The following is an 18,094-nucleotide window of genomic DNA, read 5'->3' on the forward strand; positions in this document are numbered from 1 at the left end:
TGCGTGAGAGATGGTAAGAAATCCCGTCGAGTAAGAGCCACGTGCTGCGATTCGCTTCCTACTCGCAGAAGGAAAAACACCTACCGAAAATTTTTTGGGGAACCAGAACGAGTGTATTTAAGTGGTGTAGAGTCGGTGTAAAAAAATCGAGGACACTTTTAGTGAAGACCACCGACTGACAGAATTATCTTATGTGAAATACTCATAGAACCGCTGGGATACAGGAAACTGTGCGCAGATGGGCCCCAAAACATCTGAAGAGCAGCACAAGAAACATCTGGTCAACAGCGCCGGTGAGTTTCTTGAGCTAGTTGAACTGGAAGGTGAGGATTTTCTGAGCTCTATTGTGACTGAAGATGAAACGAGGGTGGCTCATTACCTGCCTGAAACAAAAACACTGTCGTCACAGTACCGTCACATCAATTCCCCATCTGCCAAAAAGTTCAAAACTCCAATTTAGGCATCATTTTGGTCGAAAGGGAGACCGTCAGTGAATAACAATATTGTGGGATCCTTAAACATAAACTCAAAAGGAGCATTAAAACAAAAGGAGGGGAATGCTGACGAGAGAAGTACGCTTGCTGCAAGAGACAGTCCGTCCGCAAATAGCCTTAGCCACCAAGGCGCTCTTGGATTCATTTGGTTAGTATGTTTTGAACCACCCACGCATTCTCCTGACGAAAGAAAACAAGGTACAAATTGCTTTGCCCATTAATGACCTCTATTACCATTTCTTTTCATACCATGTGTGAGTGTATTCCAATTTTTTTGCAAAAAGAGTGGTCCCCTACGTCGTTACTTCACGATTCATGTGCCTTACAACATAGCACATGCCCTCACGACACATGCAGTTTTGTTGCTGACGTGTACACGAAAACGACTAATCGTAATAGACGATAGCGAGTACAGGAACAAAACACCAGGGGCGCTGCACGGGAATGACTTGCCAAGAGCGGTCATTTGAAACAAAAAAGTCGCTCGTGTACAAGGGGCTTTAAGGAAGACTGAACGTCGCACTCGACTGTCCGGAGGAGTACGTTTCTTGACAACCGGGCAAGCCAAGCCCGAAATCTGACGGCCTTAGTGTCTCTCTCGGGATTCCTGGACAATCTGATTCGTTCGCGCTGCAATTTCATTATCCGCAGATGAATGCAAGCACTGCAGACGACAGCTGCCGGTGCGCTACTTGTAGCTGCCACCACTGCGAAAACGCGCCGCCAGTTGAGGAAGACACGGGACTGCCCTTGGACGGTGTCCAGCAGTCGGTCTGGCGCTCATCCCTGACCTGCCAACACTGTCGCCCGTTCCACCCCTAGGGTAAGGGTAAAGCTATGGCCTGCAGCCTCATACGCTGTCGAGTGAAGTGAACCCGATGTCGCGCTTCACGCCCTTCCTGACCATGCCTAGCGCTCAGAGGCAGTGTGCTCCGCAGAGTTCTCAAATATTAAGCTGGTAGACAAGTTCGTAGCGTTTTTGTTTTGCATGCTGGTATTCCGGTTGCTAAGAGTTTACACTACTGGCCATTAAAATTGCTACACCACGAAGATGACGTGTTACAGACGTGAAATTTAACCGACAGGAAGAAGATGCTGTAATATGCAAATGATTAGCTTTTCAGAGTATTCACACAAGGTTGGCACCGGTGGCGACACCTACAACGTGCTGACATGAGGAAACTTTCCAACCGATTTCTCATACACAAACAGCAGTTGACTGGCGTTGCCTGGTGAAACGTTGTTGTAATGCCTCGTATAAGGAGGAGAAATGCATACTATCACGTTTCCGACTTTGATAAAGGTCGTATTGTAGCCTATCGCGATTGCGGTTTATCGTATCGCGACATTGCTGCTCGCGTTGGTCGAGATCCAATGACTGTTAGCAGAATATGAAATCTGTGGGTTCAGTAGGGTAATACGGAACGCCGTGCTGGATCCCAACGGCCTCGTATCACTATCAGTCGAGAAAACAGGCATCTTATCCGCATGGCTGTAACGGATCGTGAAGCCACGTCTCGATCCCTGAGTCAACAAATGGGGACGTTTGCAAGACAACAACAATCTGCACGAACAGTTCGACGACGTTTGCAGCAGCATGGACTATGAGCTCGAAGACCATTACTGCGGTTACTCTTGACGCTGCATCACAGACAGGAGCGCCTCTGATGCTGTACTCAACGACGAACCTGGGTGCACGAATGGCAAAACGTCATTTTTTCGGATTAATCCAGGTTCTGTTTACAGCATCATGATGGTCGCATCCGTGTTTGGCGACATCGCGGTGAACGCACATTGGAAGCGTGTAGTCGTCGTCGTCGTCGCCTCAAAACCAAGTGATTTCTACATTCGCGGAATCGAAAACATATCCCGGCGTTGGCAGACGGTTGTAAATAGTGTTCCCGGGTTCGATTCCCGGCGGGGTCAGGGATTTTCTCTGCCTCGTGATGACTGGGCATTATGTGATGTCCTTAGGTTAGTTAGGTTTAAGTAGTTCTAAGTTCTAGGGGACTGATGACCATAGATGTTAAGTCCCATAGAGCTCAGAGCCATTTGAACCATTTTGTAAATAGTGAAGGAGAATATGCTATTGATGACTAAAGTCTCTGTCATGTGTATCTGCTGTGTTTATTAAACTTTTGGAAAAACACTACAAACGTATAAACTAAGCCAATAATCGAAAATCTGATGACTGCGATTAGCAGGGCCGCGGCAAAGGATGCCGCCAAGGGAGCACGCACAGACGAGGCGCAAAAACTCACTGGAAAAAAACAAAAACAAGAAAGAAAGACGGTTGAAGAATTAACCGATAGAGGCGCGTGAGTTCTTCCACCCCTTTTGTTCCTATCTGCTGCCTAAGAAAAGAAGACTTCCCTCGACCCTCAACAGTGCACACACGCTTTTGTCACCGTGTTTTCTACAGCGTCATTTATTCTAAATAGCATCATTAAAAGAAAAAAAAACTATTACTACGGAACAGACGTCTGTCACTAACACGGTTTACGTGGCATGGGTGCGCCTGATTCACACAACTGCCGCCTAAACAGCTCGCTCATGTTCAACATTGGAGTTCTTGCTGCTGCTTCATTATGCTGTTGTCGGAATTCAAAGTTCGGCGAGTGGGTGATGAATGAGACACGATATTAAGTCGAAGGCTTCTGATGTTCCTTGTTTTCATCCGACTGAGGACTTGAGCGATATGTGACGATCAAAGGAAAAAGGGTGAATGGGTGACCATACAGCCAATACTTTTGCTGCTCCAAAGTTTCGATGGGTTCGATATGCTGTGTAAATAAAAAAGAATTCAAGTATAAGCCTTCCGAACCCGAAAAATATTACAAGTTTTGATACTCGGTGTCTCCATGGACAGATATACCCTGTTCATCTAATCTGAACCCTCGTGTAACATACGTACGCTCTGCCACTAATCGTAGTCAATCAAATAATAAATGCATTTTTTCGGTCAAAGAAAGGAAATGCAGAGTAGAATCATAATAAAAACACCATTTCTGGATGGAGCTATTTTGTTAATTATTAATTACAGTCGTTTATTATTTCGTATGATTATACACTGTTAATAGTTAGGAGGAGCAAATAATATCTGTTCCTTATTACAACAATATACAGTAGCTGTCATAAACTGAAGAGCATTGATTTTGTTTTATTTTCAATCTTTTTTAAGTTTGTACAATTTTTAATTTACTTACTACTGTAATACAGTTAATTTGTCGTGTGCGACATTTCCAACAGTATAGTCAATATATTTAAGACGTATTTTTCAATAACGCTTTATTTCATTAAACCTACTCACAAAATTATAAAAGTTGCTAAATCTGCATAGAAAAATTGCTGAAACATGGATAAACGAGTAAGAGGGTAGATGGGGGGGGGAGGGGAGGGGGGAATCAGGATCAGCTCGGTACAGCTCTGATGATTATATGCACAACTTCCACAAATTGTGTGATAATTAATAAGTACATAAAAGTATGTACGCCTTACACGGTACCGTGGAAAAGTAGTGAATTGTCTAAGACATTCAGCGATTTAATTAAATTCTGTTATTTTCGTAGGACACAATCATTTGGCATTTCACAATGTAGTAACTAGTTACCCTACATTTCAGCAGGATAATGCACGACCGCATGTTGTACGGGCCCTTCTGGATACAGAAAATGTTCGACTGCTGCCCTGGCCAGCACATTCTCCAGATCTCTCATCAATTGAAAACGTCTGGTCAATGGTGGCCGAGCAACTGGCTCGTCACAATACGCTAGTCACTACTCTTGATGAACTGTGGTATCGTGTTAGAGCATTTTTGGAAACGCAATCAGTAAGGTGGTAAATTAGTGAGTGAAAGATTTTTGAAAATAAATTATTAAAGCGCTACTAAAGCATTTTTAACGATGCATCTATGAAAACTGGTATTTGACTTCTCAGTTAGAAATAAAAAATAGGCACGTGTTTCCGTGTTTTTGGATATTTAACCCCCTACGGGACTGAAATAGGGCATGAAAATGTTTATAAAATTATCTCATTATGAAAGCGTTTTCAAATATAAATCTACGAAAATTTGTATTTGGCTGTCTGTTAGAAATAAAACTACGTGTTTGATGTTTTTGGAAATTCAATCCCTATGAAAATTTTTACGAAAATATTTCCTTTGTGATAAATTTTTAAAGCTAAATCTATGAAAACTAGTATTTCACTTCACAGTTATATAGAAAGACATATGTGTTAGGAGGTGAAAGTTCCTGTGGAAATATCACCACAAGAACGCAAAAAGCACAATTAACAAAAAGCTTGGAATCCAGCTACCAGAATCGCTTTTTGGTCAGAAGTACATTCGGAAAAGACCACGCTTCTATGGCCTTAACTGGCATGAAAAGTTCAGAAGGTGTTGCAATTTGTGAACATAAAATGTCGATTAAAAAAAAAAAAAAAAATCTGTGTAGACCACACAATCTACGCGAGCGAAGCAGCGGAAGCTACGCTAGTCCTGCTATAAACCGCTACCATATGAAAAAGGAAACAATAGCTTTTATTATTGTTTCACTATAAACAGAGCACAGTAAAAATGAGGTATGAAAATATATCACATTTCCGCGTTGTGCAGGTCAGTAATTCTCATTTCTTAACGATTTAAGACGTATGGCTTCTTCGTTCAATCCCGACCCATGTGTTGTGAGGATTTGCCACGAAAATGAAACAAAATAGTAAAGTGTCTATTTGAATTTTTTTACGCGCTACAGTGCCTAATTACCTAAGAGAAGCTGATACCGCCAATGGACACTGTGGGAAGTGACGATGGGTGCTGGAAACAGCTGGCGCATGAGATAAGGATCTACAACCTGACCCACTTTTTCCCGACAGCGACGACATAGCCCTGCTGTTTCCGGTCAGTCCACTCGACGACCTTCCCGAACAACACTGAGATAAACCCAGGCGGCTGCTTCTGGACTTGGTTCTCCTTCCGCTGCGGGTTACCAGCGGAACAAAGCAATCAAAAAGGCACTTCTACAGGGTGCAGCAGAACGAATAGTAAAATATAAACAGGACTCAACCTGGAAACAGATTGACGAATGCACTGAAACACACAATGAAAACAATGAAAAATGTAAATCACTACATACAGGATGATTCAAAATGGATGGGATAAAAAAGAAAGTGTTCCTGTGACTAAGGTAACGACTTTAGTTCAGAAATACACACATTGCCTGAAAAGTGATTCATCATTCATCACTCCATATTACTCGTTTACAGCCATCCACTGTTCAGTAGCATCGCTCTTTACACCACCTCAAGCGTCGCTTAACATTGAGTAGATAGTGTGGCTTCTGAGTTGCTGCTCAACCACTGTAGCCCTTTCTTTTTCACACCCTACGCACATTCGTTGTACTACCTGGAGTGCTGGTAGCAATTTAGATTGAGGAGTGATCCGCTGATTTCATGCGATTTTTTACAGCCAATCTCCGCAACGTTCGACGGTTCCTCTTCGTCAGTATATTAGGTCTGCCTGACCTTGGTTTCGCTGTTGTTGCCCTTTCGCCACTTCACAGTCACATCGTCAACAGCAGAGGCAGCTTTAGAAGAGTTGATATATCACTGATGGATCATTTTTCACATGACATCCAGTGACTGGTCCACCTTTTACGTCACAGAGTTCTTCTGAGCGACCCATTCTGCTTTTACTGCCTATCTATTGCCAACAGATACTCCCTACCTCATTTTATGACGGCGGGATTGCTTCTCGTGACGTCTAGTGGCCGCTTCCGCATTACATAGTAGTGTCCAGATACTTCTCACCAGATAAATGACCTTCAGAGACCGCTTGAAAGCCGCGAGGTATCGGGCGCCTTGTCACGGTTCGCGTGGCTCCCCCCGTCGGCAGTTCCAGTCCTCCCTCGGGCATGGTGTGTGTGTTATCCTTAGCGTATGTCAGATTAAGCAGTGTGTAAGCTTAAGGACCGATGACCACAGCAGTTTGGTCTCACAGGGTCTTACCACAAACTTACAAATCTTACCACGGGAAGAAACTCGCACAGATGGCTAAGGGCGTATTTCAGTATACGAGAGCGTGGACAGGAGTTCATGCTATTTACCTATTAGGCGAGGTCTGGGCCAATGGAAAGAGGCCATTCCTAACCGAAATAGCTCTACTAATATCAACCGTCGACTTTAATTGGAGGACGAAATTTCCGAGATTGTACGCTGAGAGCTTAGTATGATTATATCTTTACTGATGTACTTTGGAACGATGTTAACAGGGTGCGAGTGTGTGTGTTTTTCTTTTTCTGGCGGGAAGGAAAGAAGGAGCGATGTAAAGATATTTCTGCTGTGCTCAGCTACTGGACAAATTGTGAATTCGAGTTGCGTACAAATGGAATGACAGCAAGGCATCTAGGACTATTAAATACGAAAATTACTTACGAATCAGTTTGTCGTCTACGTTGTTCAAGAAACACCTCAACCTATCAGGTTGTAGACAAAAGAAATTCAAGCCATGGATTGAAGGAGATCCTCAAAAAACTAGATGAGTAATTTATCTTTAAAACTACCTTTAGACCCGGCCAATCTTTTTTACCCAATGAAATTAATTACAATTAATGGTCATACAATTGTGGGTAACAAAGGAGGTCGTTAAACTGGTAGTGAATCATGGACCGCGGGAAAAAAGGGAACACCAGCGTGTAAGATATGGTGCTATAGAAAGATACTGAAAATTAGGTTTACTGATAAGAAATGAGGATGTTCTCCATAGAATCGGCGAAGAGAGGAACATGTGGAAAACACTGACAAGAAGAAAGGACAGAATGACAGGACATGCGGGAAGACCTCGAAGCTTCTGGGAACAGTAGAGGATAAAAACTGTAGAGGAAGACAGGTTGGAACATATCCAACAAATAATTGAGGACTTTGTGTGGAAGTGCTCCTCTGAGATGTATGAATTCGTGACAGCCCACACAAAACCAGTCAGAAGACATGGGAAGAATGGTTGTATCCAAAGATGGACAACAGACGGTAGCTGCCCACAGCGCTCCATCGCCACAGAAAAAAAAAGACCTTTGCAAACCGAATCGAATCCCTCTACACAAGCAGACGTGTATCAATTCACCACCAGTCTGAAGAACAAGAAATAATGGATACAAACTATTAACAAGGGTATCCACAACTATTTATCGTTAAATCCTGGAACTATTTCGCCATTCGCCACTGTTCTCCGTAAAACTGAAAATGTCAGACGGATCTAGGTTGTTAATGCTTCCAGTAGCGCTGTACCTTCAATTCCCGACTTTATTTTTCCTGTTATCAGCCAATGTGCCCGCCTGGATAGCAGTGTGCGCTAAAGCGCCATTTCCGGGACGGGGAGATGCGCCGGACCGAAGCGTATCCGCCTGGCGGATTAAGGACGACGGTAGGTGCGCTGGCCAGCCTCGATGTAGTTTTTAGGTGGTTTCCCACATCCCACTATCTGAATACCAGGCTGGTACTCAATAAGCAAACATTTAAAAAACTTTCTCTCGTTTTTACATGGATAACACTACAAGCAGACAGTTGAGGTAGACATATCCCATCAAAGGGGACACAGAAATAATGACAGGACGTGTATCTGACGTGCCCCTTAAATTAATCATGCCAAATCTGTTAATAACCTTGCTGACCCTATACCGAAACATATGAAGAAGGGTGTAACAATCAATATCAGAAACTATTAAAAATGTGGATGTAGAAGATATCTGCATGTTACCTAGCTGACAATAAAACAGTATGTACAAAACTCATATGAACTATACTAACTGCTTTCAACAGTTTGAAGTTTTTTTTGTGTGAAATTGTGCTTCATTACCTTTACCCTTCCATGAAAATAACGTCTTCCACCCCCACCCCCACTCAGATGCTGGATAAGCTCTCGAAACTTACTTTACTTAATCCTTATAGGAATTAATCATCAGTTACATATACATGCATGGAACAGTACATAGACAACATATTTTTCGTTAATATTAGACAGTCGTTAATATTTTAAATTTATTTCCTTACTGATTCCTTGGCTCCACCATTCTCCTCCACCCTCAGCTACGTTTAACACAACTTCAGTATTAACAAAACATTAACCAATAAAATACAAATAACAGGTAACAGATGTGACTAAATGAACTTTCCCAGCATATTAATTGATTATATTCTTGACAGGTCTGCAGTCCGATTATACAGACATCTTGACACAATACTTCAGCAGTCCTTTTATCCTTCATCTTTAGGTAAGAGTAATGGTTGCTAACACTCACCAGAATAATGGCAGCCAGATGAACCACTGAAAAATTTTGTCAATATTACTGTAGAATCTGGCTGCAGATCTGACAATAATACAGCACATTTAACAGAACCCAGTTGGTGCTTATAACACAATCTTCAGGACAAATTAAATGGATAATGTGGTGTCCTTTCCCCATCTAATGCCTGGTCGGGACTGGTATGTTACTTCTCCAATTTGCCAGAGAAACAACTATACCTGAATGTGGGCTATTATTACGATGGGATCCACATTTCCACAAGCTTTTTAAAGCTACTGTCCAGTACATGAAAATAAACTTAAGAGAGAGCTTGGATGAGTTAATAGGTATAGTAACTAACTTGACACAGGTCACAGATATTTTAAATAGTGCTTCATCACAAATTAACAAAGTTTAAGGTCTGATGCTTGGCCAGTCCTAAGATTTTTTTCTGTGTCTTATCTCTACTTTCACTTCTAGCAGTGCTTTAAGACCTGAAACAACAAGCTGTTATGCACATAACTGTTTAGGTACGAAAAAATGGAAAGGAGGGTAGTTCATAAGCCAGAATAAATGAAAAAAGACATTCCATATCACAGATGAATCATGAGATGTCAGTACCAGTAATGGATAAGCCTGAAAGGACAGATAAAGTCACAGAGTTAAAATAAAAGCATCCAATAGGGCAAGAAACCTGTGTGACATGAAAGAAAAAGGTAAATATTATGCAAGGAGAGAGATATTTGTAGACAGTGAGGCAGAAAAGAATTGAAATACGAAAGAGGATTGGGGAACACAGTGACTTAAGCAAAAATGGTACAAACCAGCATAAATTACAACCAGCTGAATGATTAAGAGTCTTGTGTATATATGGGCCTATTTTGAAAGGATGTTTCCATCTCCAGAATCAGAAAGCAGTGATTTTAGAACAGTGGATCGAAAGATCGTGTTTGATGAAGCAAGTTTCCAAGTCTACACTATTTTTTTCCCACAGCAAGTGGTCCAGTTGGGTTTCCTGGAAATATTTATTATGGATCAATCCCATAATTGGCAAAACAATATAAAATGATGGTGGTCACTGACAGTCAACATATCATCCCTATCCCCACCCCCCTTTCTCTTGATGCTTTTTGAAAGGTAAGGATAGACTTTAATATCAAATTATAAAAGCACAATCTCAGTCACACAAGAATAGACCAGAAAACTGGTCACAACCATTCTAAAGGAGCCACTGTTGCTTTTAGAAAAACTCTGTGAAACCTGAAATAGATTCAACATGCACTGCACTGAAAACTTGTCAAAGTGAATATAAGCTCATAATTTTACCCACTATGCCATCTTGATTCCTTTGAATACAAATATCTGTCCACTGACAGAAAGACAAAGGAAAAGTGGCGTTTGATGTCTGGTCAGTGGAAAGATCACTAAAAATGGAGGGCTAGCTCGGATTGAGAAGGGAAGTGGAAGGAAATTGGCTGTGCTCTTCTAAAGGCAATATCCCAGGATTTTTCTTCAGCAATATGAATTTAATTAAATTGCCATCCTCTAAGGGTAAGTGTCAAGTGCCTTAACACTTGGCCACCTTTGTTGATCTTTCCAGATACAGGTCTGGAAAATATGATACTGTAACAAGCGGTTATGAAATGAGGCACTCACATAATATAAAGATCATGTGAAACATATCACTACTCAACTTACAAAATATGGCAGAAAATCAGTCATAGCTTTACTGACAAAACCACCTTCATACTTGTTTATGTTATTTGGAGACCAACAGAAAACTTAGCTCAGTATAGAAAGATAGGTATTTGAATTACAGTCTCAATGAAAATGATCTGAGCTTTTGCCCGCTGTTACACCTTGCTCTATAAAAATTTTGTGGTAGAAACTATACTTTAGAAGTGTTACACTGGCACTCAGTAAAGTATCAATAGCATCTACATATATGTTGTACACCTGACAATCAGTTTCTTTCCTCTATTCACAGTTTTTGGAAAATCAATCATTTAGACTTACATGCAGTACAATTATTTGATTTCCTAACCTCATGATAAATGGAAAACAGTGGTTTTGCATATGTCAACAAGGTTACTTATCTGTTCGTAACTGCTGCAGTTTATAATTTCTTCACTAATAAACAAATTTTTGTGTGCTATGCACTGTTCATGTACTCAAACTGAATCTGTATACAATTTATTTTCCACCTTTTGAATGAACCTGTTAAATCCTGTGAAGTGTATACGTAAGTATCGTGCATGTATGGTTTATGAACGAAAGAGATCTATCAATAACCAATAAGATAAAGGTGGATGACTCAACAAAATAACAGCACAGAACATGAATTATTATTACAGGATCCTGCACAATTATAGTTTACTTATAACTGAAACACTCTTCTAACTGCCAAGTACTTCAGTAACTTTATATATGTCTCTGCATTTTAAGTGGGGGGAATTCAACAAAAAAAAATTCTCATAATCTGATACAATTAATTTCCCTCCATTGTCTGCATAAGTACCCTACGTCTGTAAACAAAAAGAAACTGGTAGAACTTGCTTTTAAATTAAGTGATAATTCATCATTGCTCACAGTGAAAGAAATTGACTATGAAATTGTTAAGGCTTATTAACTTTTTCCTGCTTGTAAGATTCTTCCACAATTAAATAATTCCTATGTTGCAAGAAAAGACTTACCTGAAAATTGGCAAGGCTTATTACTGTCATCAAATTTGTGACACAGGGCACAATTATGCACATTTAATGTGTACTTACTTCAACAAAAATAGTAGAGCATAATTTAAAAAATTCCTATATATGCCAACTCTACCAAAACAATGTGTAGTAACCAGAAATAACAATTCAGTGTAAAGATTCTAAGGGAAATCCTATTTAATTCTGCTGCTGCATTCATAATTAGCTCCTAGCAAGCAAGGACAGCTATACACTAATCACTGTGCATTGACATACACACATCTATCATCCAAATTACTTGCAGCAAATATTTGCTTTATATGCTTTCTGTGAAAGATGCAAATAAATAAACAAATGAATAAAACCTCTAAGCTAGTATGAAAAGTGAGGGTTCCTTCAAGTGGAATATCTAAGACATGTCCTAAAGTGACAATGTGTCTTGTTTCTAACAACATACCGCATTTTTCTAACAAAATAAGATTTGAATAAATCACATAAAAAGTATTTTCATCATGAATTTAACAGTTCACTAAAATTAACTTCAAAAGACTTAGATTACAAAAGACAACAAAAATTTCTTTAAGAAATGCAGTGAGAGAAACCTTTGTCACTACATCATCTACACTTAACAAGTGTTAAAATAAATAAATAAATAAATAAAAAAATAGCGAATATAAAACTATAGTCCTAAACATTTCAGGAAAGCACTATATGATTGCAAGAGTGTAGAGTATGCTGGCACCCAAACAATATAAAGCTGATCCTCGGCATCACAAACATAAAAAACTAAGCAATCACATGTGTAACTAAAGAATCACATGCAATCAGACGTAACTGTGCTTCAAGCAGAACGACCAATTAGATATATTCACTTTTAGTTGTTGTAAAGGAGTGATATCTCCCATGCTGCTTCTCAACTGGTGTGCAGATATGTTGATGACGCCAGTGCGATTGCAAAAACGAAGCAAACACACAACATCAACCAATATATTCATCAAAAGAAAAAGTGCATTTCAGGCATACAAATAATTTAGTCAGGTAATATGGAACAACGTCAGTAGTCGCAAACGAAAATTATATTTATTAACATATTGCTTGTGATCTCTCTCATCGAGCGAAGAAATAATGTCACTACGTTGCAAATATGTACGTTACCTAGTGTAACAACAGTATTAAATGTAAGTCTTTCATAAAAAAAAAATTCTCGCAGCAGACGGAATACACACGAGTCGTCAAACTGCTGTTAGAGGCTGTCATATGTCTATTTTCACTTTCTAGGCGATCAGAATTGCAGCCAAGCTTCTGGGCCTTGGGTTTATAAGCGAATTTTTGCTTTATTGTTAACAAAGGCGTCCACAAGAAATTTCCCTGAAGTGGTTAGAATGAGTGAAATACACTTCCAACAACTTAAGAACTATTATAACTCAGAAGCTGCTGACAGATTGCAGGTTAAATAGAAGGTGAAAAACACATTTACCTTGTGAATCCACTAATAATTCAGCAAACCATTCCGATAAACAGCATCCCTACAGCTCTCGGTTTTCGACCTGCCGTAACAAAACAAAGGACCTACCACCACTGTGTTTGTCAATAATCGCAGACGTCCACCTGTCAACTCGCCAAGGCTAAATCCACAGATATCGTCGCATCAAGGGCGAGTGCAGTGTTTACAATATCTTTCACACCAAATGAAACGTTGTGAAGCTAAAAAGTAATGAATACGTCCAGAATGAATTTTGTACGAATACAAACGAGTTACCTGGTTCTAATAGTAGGAACACAAGACAAGCTATAGCCTGATAAACGCAACTCAAGGCTTCTGTTTGTGATAATGTGGTTTGAACGAACATTTCAGGGCCAGATGATGACACATTGTCGTTAATAATAAATTTTTGTACAGTGATATCAGACCACTGCTGTTGTTATCTTTGTGTGGCTGTGCATGACACACAATGAAATTCGACTGCCCAGAGAGTAGCTCTCACCATACCATTTGGGAATGGTTTAGCTCCTAAAATAACAAAGAAGGCTTGTAAGTCTTTGAAGTCATCTAAATGCAAAACCTGAAGACACAGAATGGTTCTAATCCCATTTACGCTGAAAGAATGTAAATTATTTTTCATGTGTTCCTTCTGCAACAATGCGATAACATTAACCTGACGACATGAGTAATAGTGTGTATCAGGCGTGTATTGACAGTAGTAGGGTAGGTGGGAGTAAACCCTCGCAATTTTAAGTTTTTTCTAATATTGTGATCCATGAAGGGTACATTTTCCTGCGATTTCAAACTGAAGTCACAGGTTGAATTGTTACCTATGCCTCATAAAAATTCCAGCTCTGTGCGGGTCTTTGCCCCATTGGAAATACGGATGACCGCATAATAAAAACTGTTGAAATAGCCCTTTGTTAACATTGTTGTACTGTAACCAAATTACTCAACAAAATATTGAACTAAAATGTCTCGTAAATTTTGAACGTCATGCTTAAAAATACTTGTACACAAATACTTTCATCTCAACGAAATGAAGATTAGTAGGTTAACCTGAAAGAGTTCAATTACTAAGGGTAAGCTACCTAGGTATCTAGTAAATAGCGTACTTTTTTAGGTCCTCTGATTCTTCCTTCTTTGCACCTACGTCACGCGTTCACCGACAGACAATGTGCGTTCACTAGTGTTCTGAGCGCTCCGCTGTGAATATTGTATGCAATGCGAAAATAATACGTGATCATAGCGAGTCATTTAGTGAACTTTTTTTCCATCTCTTGCGAGTTGTCGTGGTCGTGGTGAGCGAAACATTCTACACAAGCAAGCGGGAGACATAATTTGGGGGATACAAGCTTTCACCAAGCGCAAAGCACATGTTTCCACGTACAACAACTGGCGCTTGCAACCGGCAACAATGCAATTTGTCTTTGTCTCGACCTACGCGAATCGCCATCGTTCGTAGATCGGGCTGTAGCTGCCCATACATTTAGTTACTTGAAGTCGCAGACTCGTGTTCTTCGTCTTCTTTAGAATCTTCTTCGCCAAATAGTAAGTCCATATTTGCACTGTGCTACTGTCATGATGTGAGAAGTCTGAATCTGCCTGCGAGGAGTTTGGTCCACTGGCGGATACCGAAAAATCTCAAAGAGGAGGTGCTAAGGATATCTTGAGTTGGCTTTACTTTTACCACAGTCTATTATGTTAGACTATGCTTTTACCATAGCCCGCATTGCCGCCCCCCACCTCAGTAAGCCCACACGCTACTCGATATTCGTTTCTTTCGTCAGTTGACTCGACTTAATCGAGTGGTTGTACTTTGCTATGTAGCTCGAGCATAAAAGCCCTTAATGATCGTGATTCTGTCATGGAAGCGTTGATTGTTTGTCCTATATCTGACTATCTTACTCTGCACACGCAGTACAAAGTATTTGCTAGCCCACCTGCATCTATTTATTTATTTATTATCATCCCAATGATCACATTTGTGATATAGGATTTGGCAGGATACATTTTAACAATATCTTTACAAAAAATTTTCTATGCTGAATTCATATGAATCTATCTTATGTTTAATACAATATACAACTAATTATAACTTAATTTGTTATGTGCTTGATAGATCTATTCCTTGATATGATTTCATTTGTCACATTTATGATATCATATATTCTTACACAGTTGAGCAGAGCTATTCACTTATACTGTAGTGACATTTGTTAAGCATGTGGTTCTCAATCTTCCTATGTGCTTGATAGACATATTTATTGACGTAATTTCATTTGTCACATTAACTTAAGAATACATTCTTATACAGTTGTGCAGTGATATTAACTAATGCTGTAATAACATTTGTCAAGCATGTAGTTCTTTATATTCTAATACAGTTGAGCATAGAAATTCACTTACACTGTAATAACATTTGTCAAGCATGTGATTCTTTATAACAGTTTTAAATTTATCCTCATTTTCCAGCTCTTTGATATGTTTTGGTAGTGCACTAAAAAGTTTGATGCCTTGATTACATACATGCTTCTGACTTGAGGTCCTTGTTACAGCTTGTAAGTGGAAATCTTTACATTGCCGTGTATCATAATTATGGTAGTCTGTATTTGTTTTCAATTTTGTTCTATTTCTACAGTAGATAGAAGTTTTTCAATACAAAGACATGGCTGAGATCGACAACGGAGGAGGATCGACTTAATGACTTAGCTCTGTTGAACACTCACCCTGACATTGATTGCCCTGTTGACGATGTAATTAACCAATTTTCCAGGAAGAATAGGTGCATACAACTCATAATTTAACAAAGAAAGCCACAATTGTAATTTTTATATGATAAGATGGCATTGTCCTGTATGTGCGTATAATCAGTATTCTCCATTAAAAAGAAAATACTACGAACAAACGGAGGGAGTCGCCATGGGTAGCCCACTCTCACCGGTGATAGCGTATTTGTACATGGAGAACTTCGAGGAGGAAGCCCTGTCGTCATCCGTATGGAAACCTACTTGCTTTTTCCGTTACGTGGACGACACGTTCGTCATCTGGCCACATGGTATGGATAAACTCCTTGACTTCCTTACACATCTAAACTCCATTCACCCCAACATCAAATTCACTATGGAGACTGAAACGGAGGGTAAATGACCTTTCCTTGACGTCTTGGTCAAGAGAAGGGCTGACAGCACCGTAGGTCATGGGGTGTATCGGAAGACTACGCACACTGATCTGTATTTGCACGCAGACAGCTGCCACCACCCTTCACAGAGGAATGGGGTACTTAAAACTCTAGTAGATAGGGCGCGCACTATCTCTGACGCAGAGAGTCTACCCCAGGAATTGGAACATCTGAGAACTGTATTTCGAAAAAATGGGTACTCAGAGTGGCAGATTCAACGTGCTCTCCGCCCAACCACTGCAGCACAACCTGTTGAGATGGATGAAGTCACGATGGAGGAGGTAGGCACTGCATTTATCCCATACACAGGCGCGCTCTCGGGGAAAATCGCACGCATTCTGAAGAAACACCGGGTCGGAACTGTGTTTTGTCCTCCAAATAAAACTCGTGCACTGGTGGGGAGCGCCAAAGATGACCTGGGTTTGAGGAAGGCCGGAGTGTACCAGATTCCGTGTCAATGTGGCAAGTCGTATATTGGTCAGACGATGCGTACCGTCGAGGATCGATGCCGTGAACACCAGCAGCACACTCGACTGATGTATCCGAGCAAGTCGGCGGTCGCTGAACATTGTTTGTCGGAAAATCACGCCATGGAGTATGACCGCACGAGGATTCTGGTACAGACGTCGAGATACTGGGACAGCGTTGTTAGAGAGGCCATCGAAATTCGCACCAATGACGACGTCATAAACCGTGACTGTGGCTACAATCTTAGCAAGGCTTGGGAACCAGCGATCGGGTTAATCAGGAGTAAATCGAGCAAACGTATAGTTGTGACGACCACGTCGGACAGAGCCATCACACCGACGTCATCTCAGACGCCGTCGCAATCTGTTCCACCGCGCGACCGTGGCGCGGGGCGCGGACGGCGGAGGGAGCGCGCCGCGGGCGGAGGGTATTTAAACCGGCCGCCGCCGCGACCGAACCCAGTTCCCTCTGAGCAGCCATAGCGTACGGATCTCCGTGCCGGCACGTTCACAGGAGCTCAGTCCGTCAGTTCACCTGATGATGGCGACATGTATGATCGCCGAAATATTGTGCCCGTTGGACACTATAGACCGGCAGCATACCCGTGGATATTTTGATTAGATATGGGCCCGTTTACAGTCTGTGCCGACACAACATTTTCATAATTGGTCATTACATGATCTATGGAACTGCTGCTTGACTCAAGTTATTCTAGTGGGCACATGACCAAGTAGATCTTTAATATCATAGGATCGTATGCAGTCTTCTAAACCTTTGTATTCTTGGCTGTTGCTTAGTGTGTTTATATTAAAGTCTCCTAACATTATAATATTTACTGTATTGCCACCCTTGCTTAGCTTCCCCAATACACTGTCCAGTGCTTCCAGGAAAACCTCGAAATTACCAGAAGGGGCTCAATATATACCTACCACAATAAGTGGGACGGATACAATCATTGACTTAATTATCACCGCTTCAAAATCTTTCTCAATACAATAATCATTAACCCATGATACTTTTTCTACAGAACTTATTAGGTTACATTTCCTTACGTAAGTAGGAACACCCCCTCATTTATGTTCTGTTCTACAGAAAAACGATGTATGATTATACTCCTGTAACTTATAATATTGAATAATATGGTTAGTTTTTTGATGCTCTGTAACCACGATTACATGTGGGGCTAGATCTGTAACTAAGGCCTCAAATACATCGATTTTGTTACCCAATCCCTCAACATCATAATGTAAAAATGATATATTAGTACAATCATGAGAGGATATATCCTTGTCGAGGTTAATATTATCACACAAATTGAAAGTTTCTAAATTAGGAACACTGAGGGACTTTGTTCTCCTAAAAAATCAAGTCTTGACATTGCAGTGAGGAATTATTTCCGTTTGCTTGCTCTGCAGGCATATATAATTATCACTTCTGTCTTTCGTGTGTATGACATCTGAGGTAAAAGGTAGCAGATTTGAATGATTGCTTTTTGTTTCCTCAATAGC

At 40.5% G+C, this 18,094-nt stretch overlaps 1 protein-coding gene across 3 annotated transcripts in view; it reads right to left on the reverse strand.

Moving 5' to 3' along the window:
• Window positions 1–13,084, reverse strand: part of LOC126416163 (proton-coupled amino acid transporter-like protein pathetic) — a 225,464-nt gene extending 212,380 nt beyond the window's left edge. Inside the window, exons 1-2 of one of the 3 annotated variants that reach the window (XM_050083728.1) lie at window positions 12,932–13,025; window positions 12,327–12,371 (exon numbers count right to left, since the gene is read on the reverse strand). In XM_050083728.1, coding sequence (XP_049939685.1) covers window positions 12,327–12,359 — 33 coding nt within the window. In that variant the 5' untranslated portion in view covers window positions 12,360–12,371; window positions 12,932–13,025. Of the gene's footprint in view, window positions 1–12,326; window positions 12,372–12,931 lie in introns of all 3 variants that reach the window. The other 2 variants (XM_050083729.1, XM_050083727.1) reach the window with 2 other exon arrangements.
• Window positions 13,085–18,094: the final 5,010 nt, after the last annotated feature.

Source organism: Schistocerca serialis, chromosome 8, assembly GCF_023864345.2.
Source record: "Schistocerca serialis cubense isolate TAMUIC-IGC-003099 chromosome 8, iqSchSeri2.2, whole genome shotgun sequence".
In the NCBI taxonomy this organism is placed as follows: domain Eukaryota; kingdom Metazoa; phylum Arthropoda; class Insecta; order Orthoptera; family Acrididae; genus Schistocerca; species Schistocerca serialis.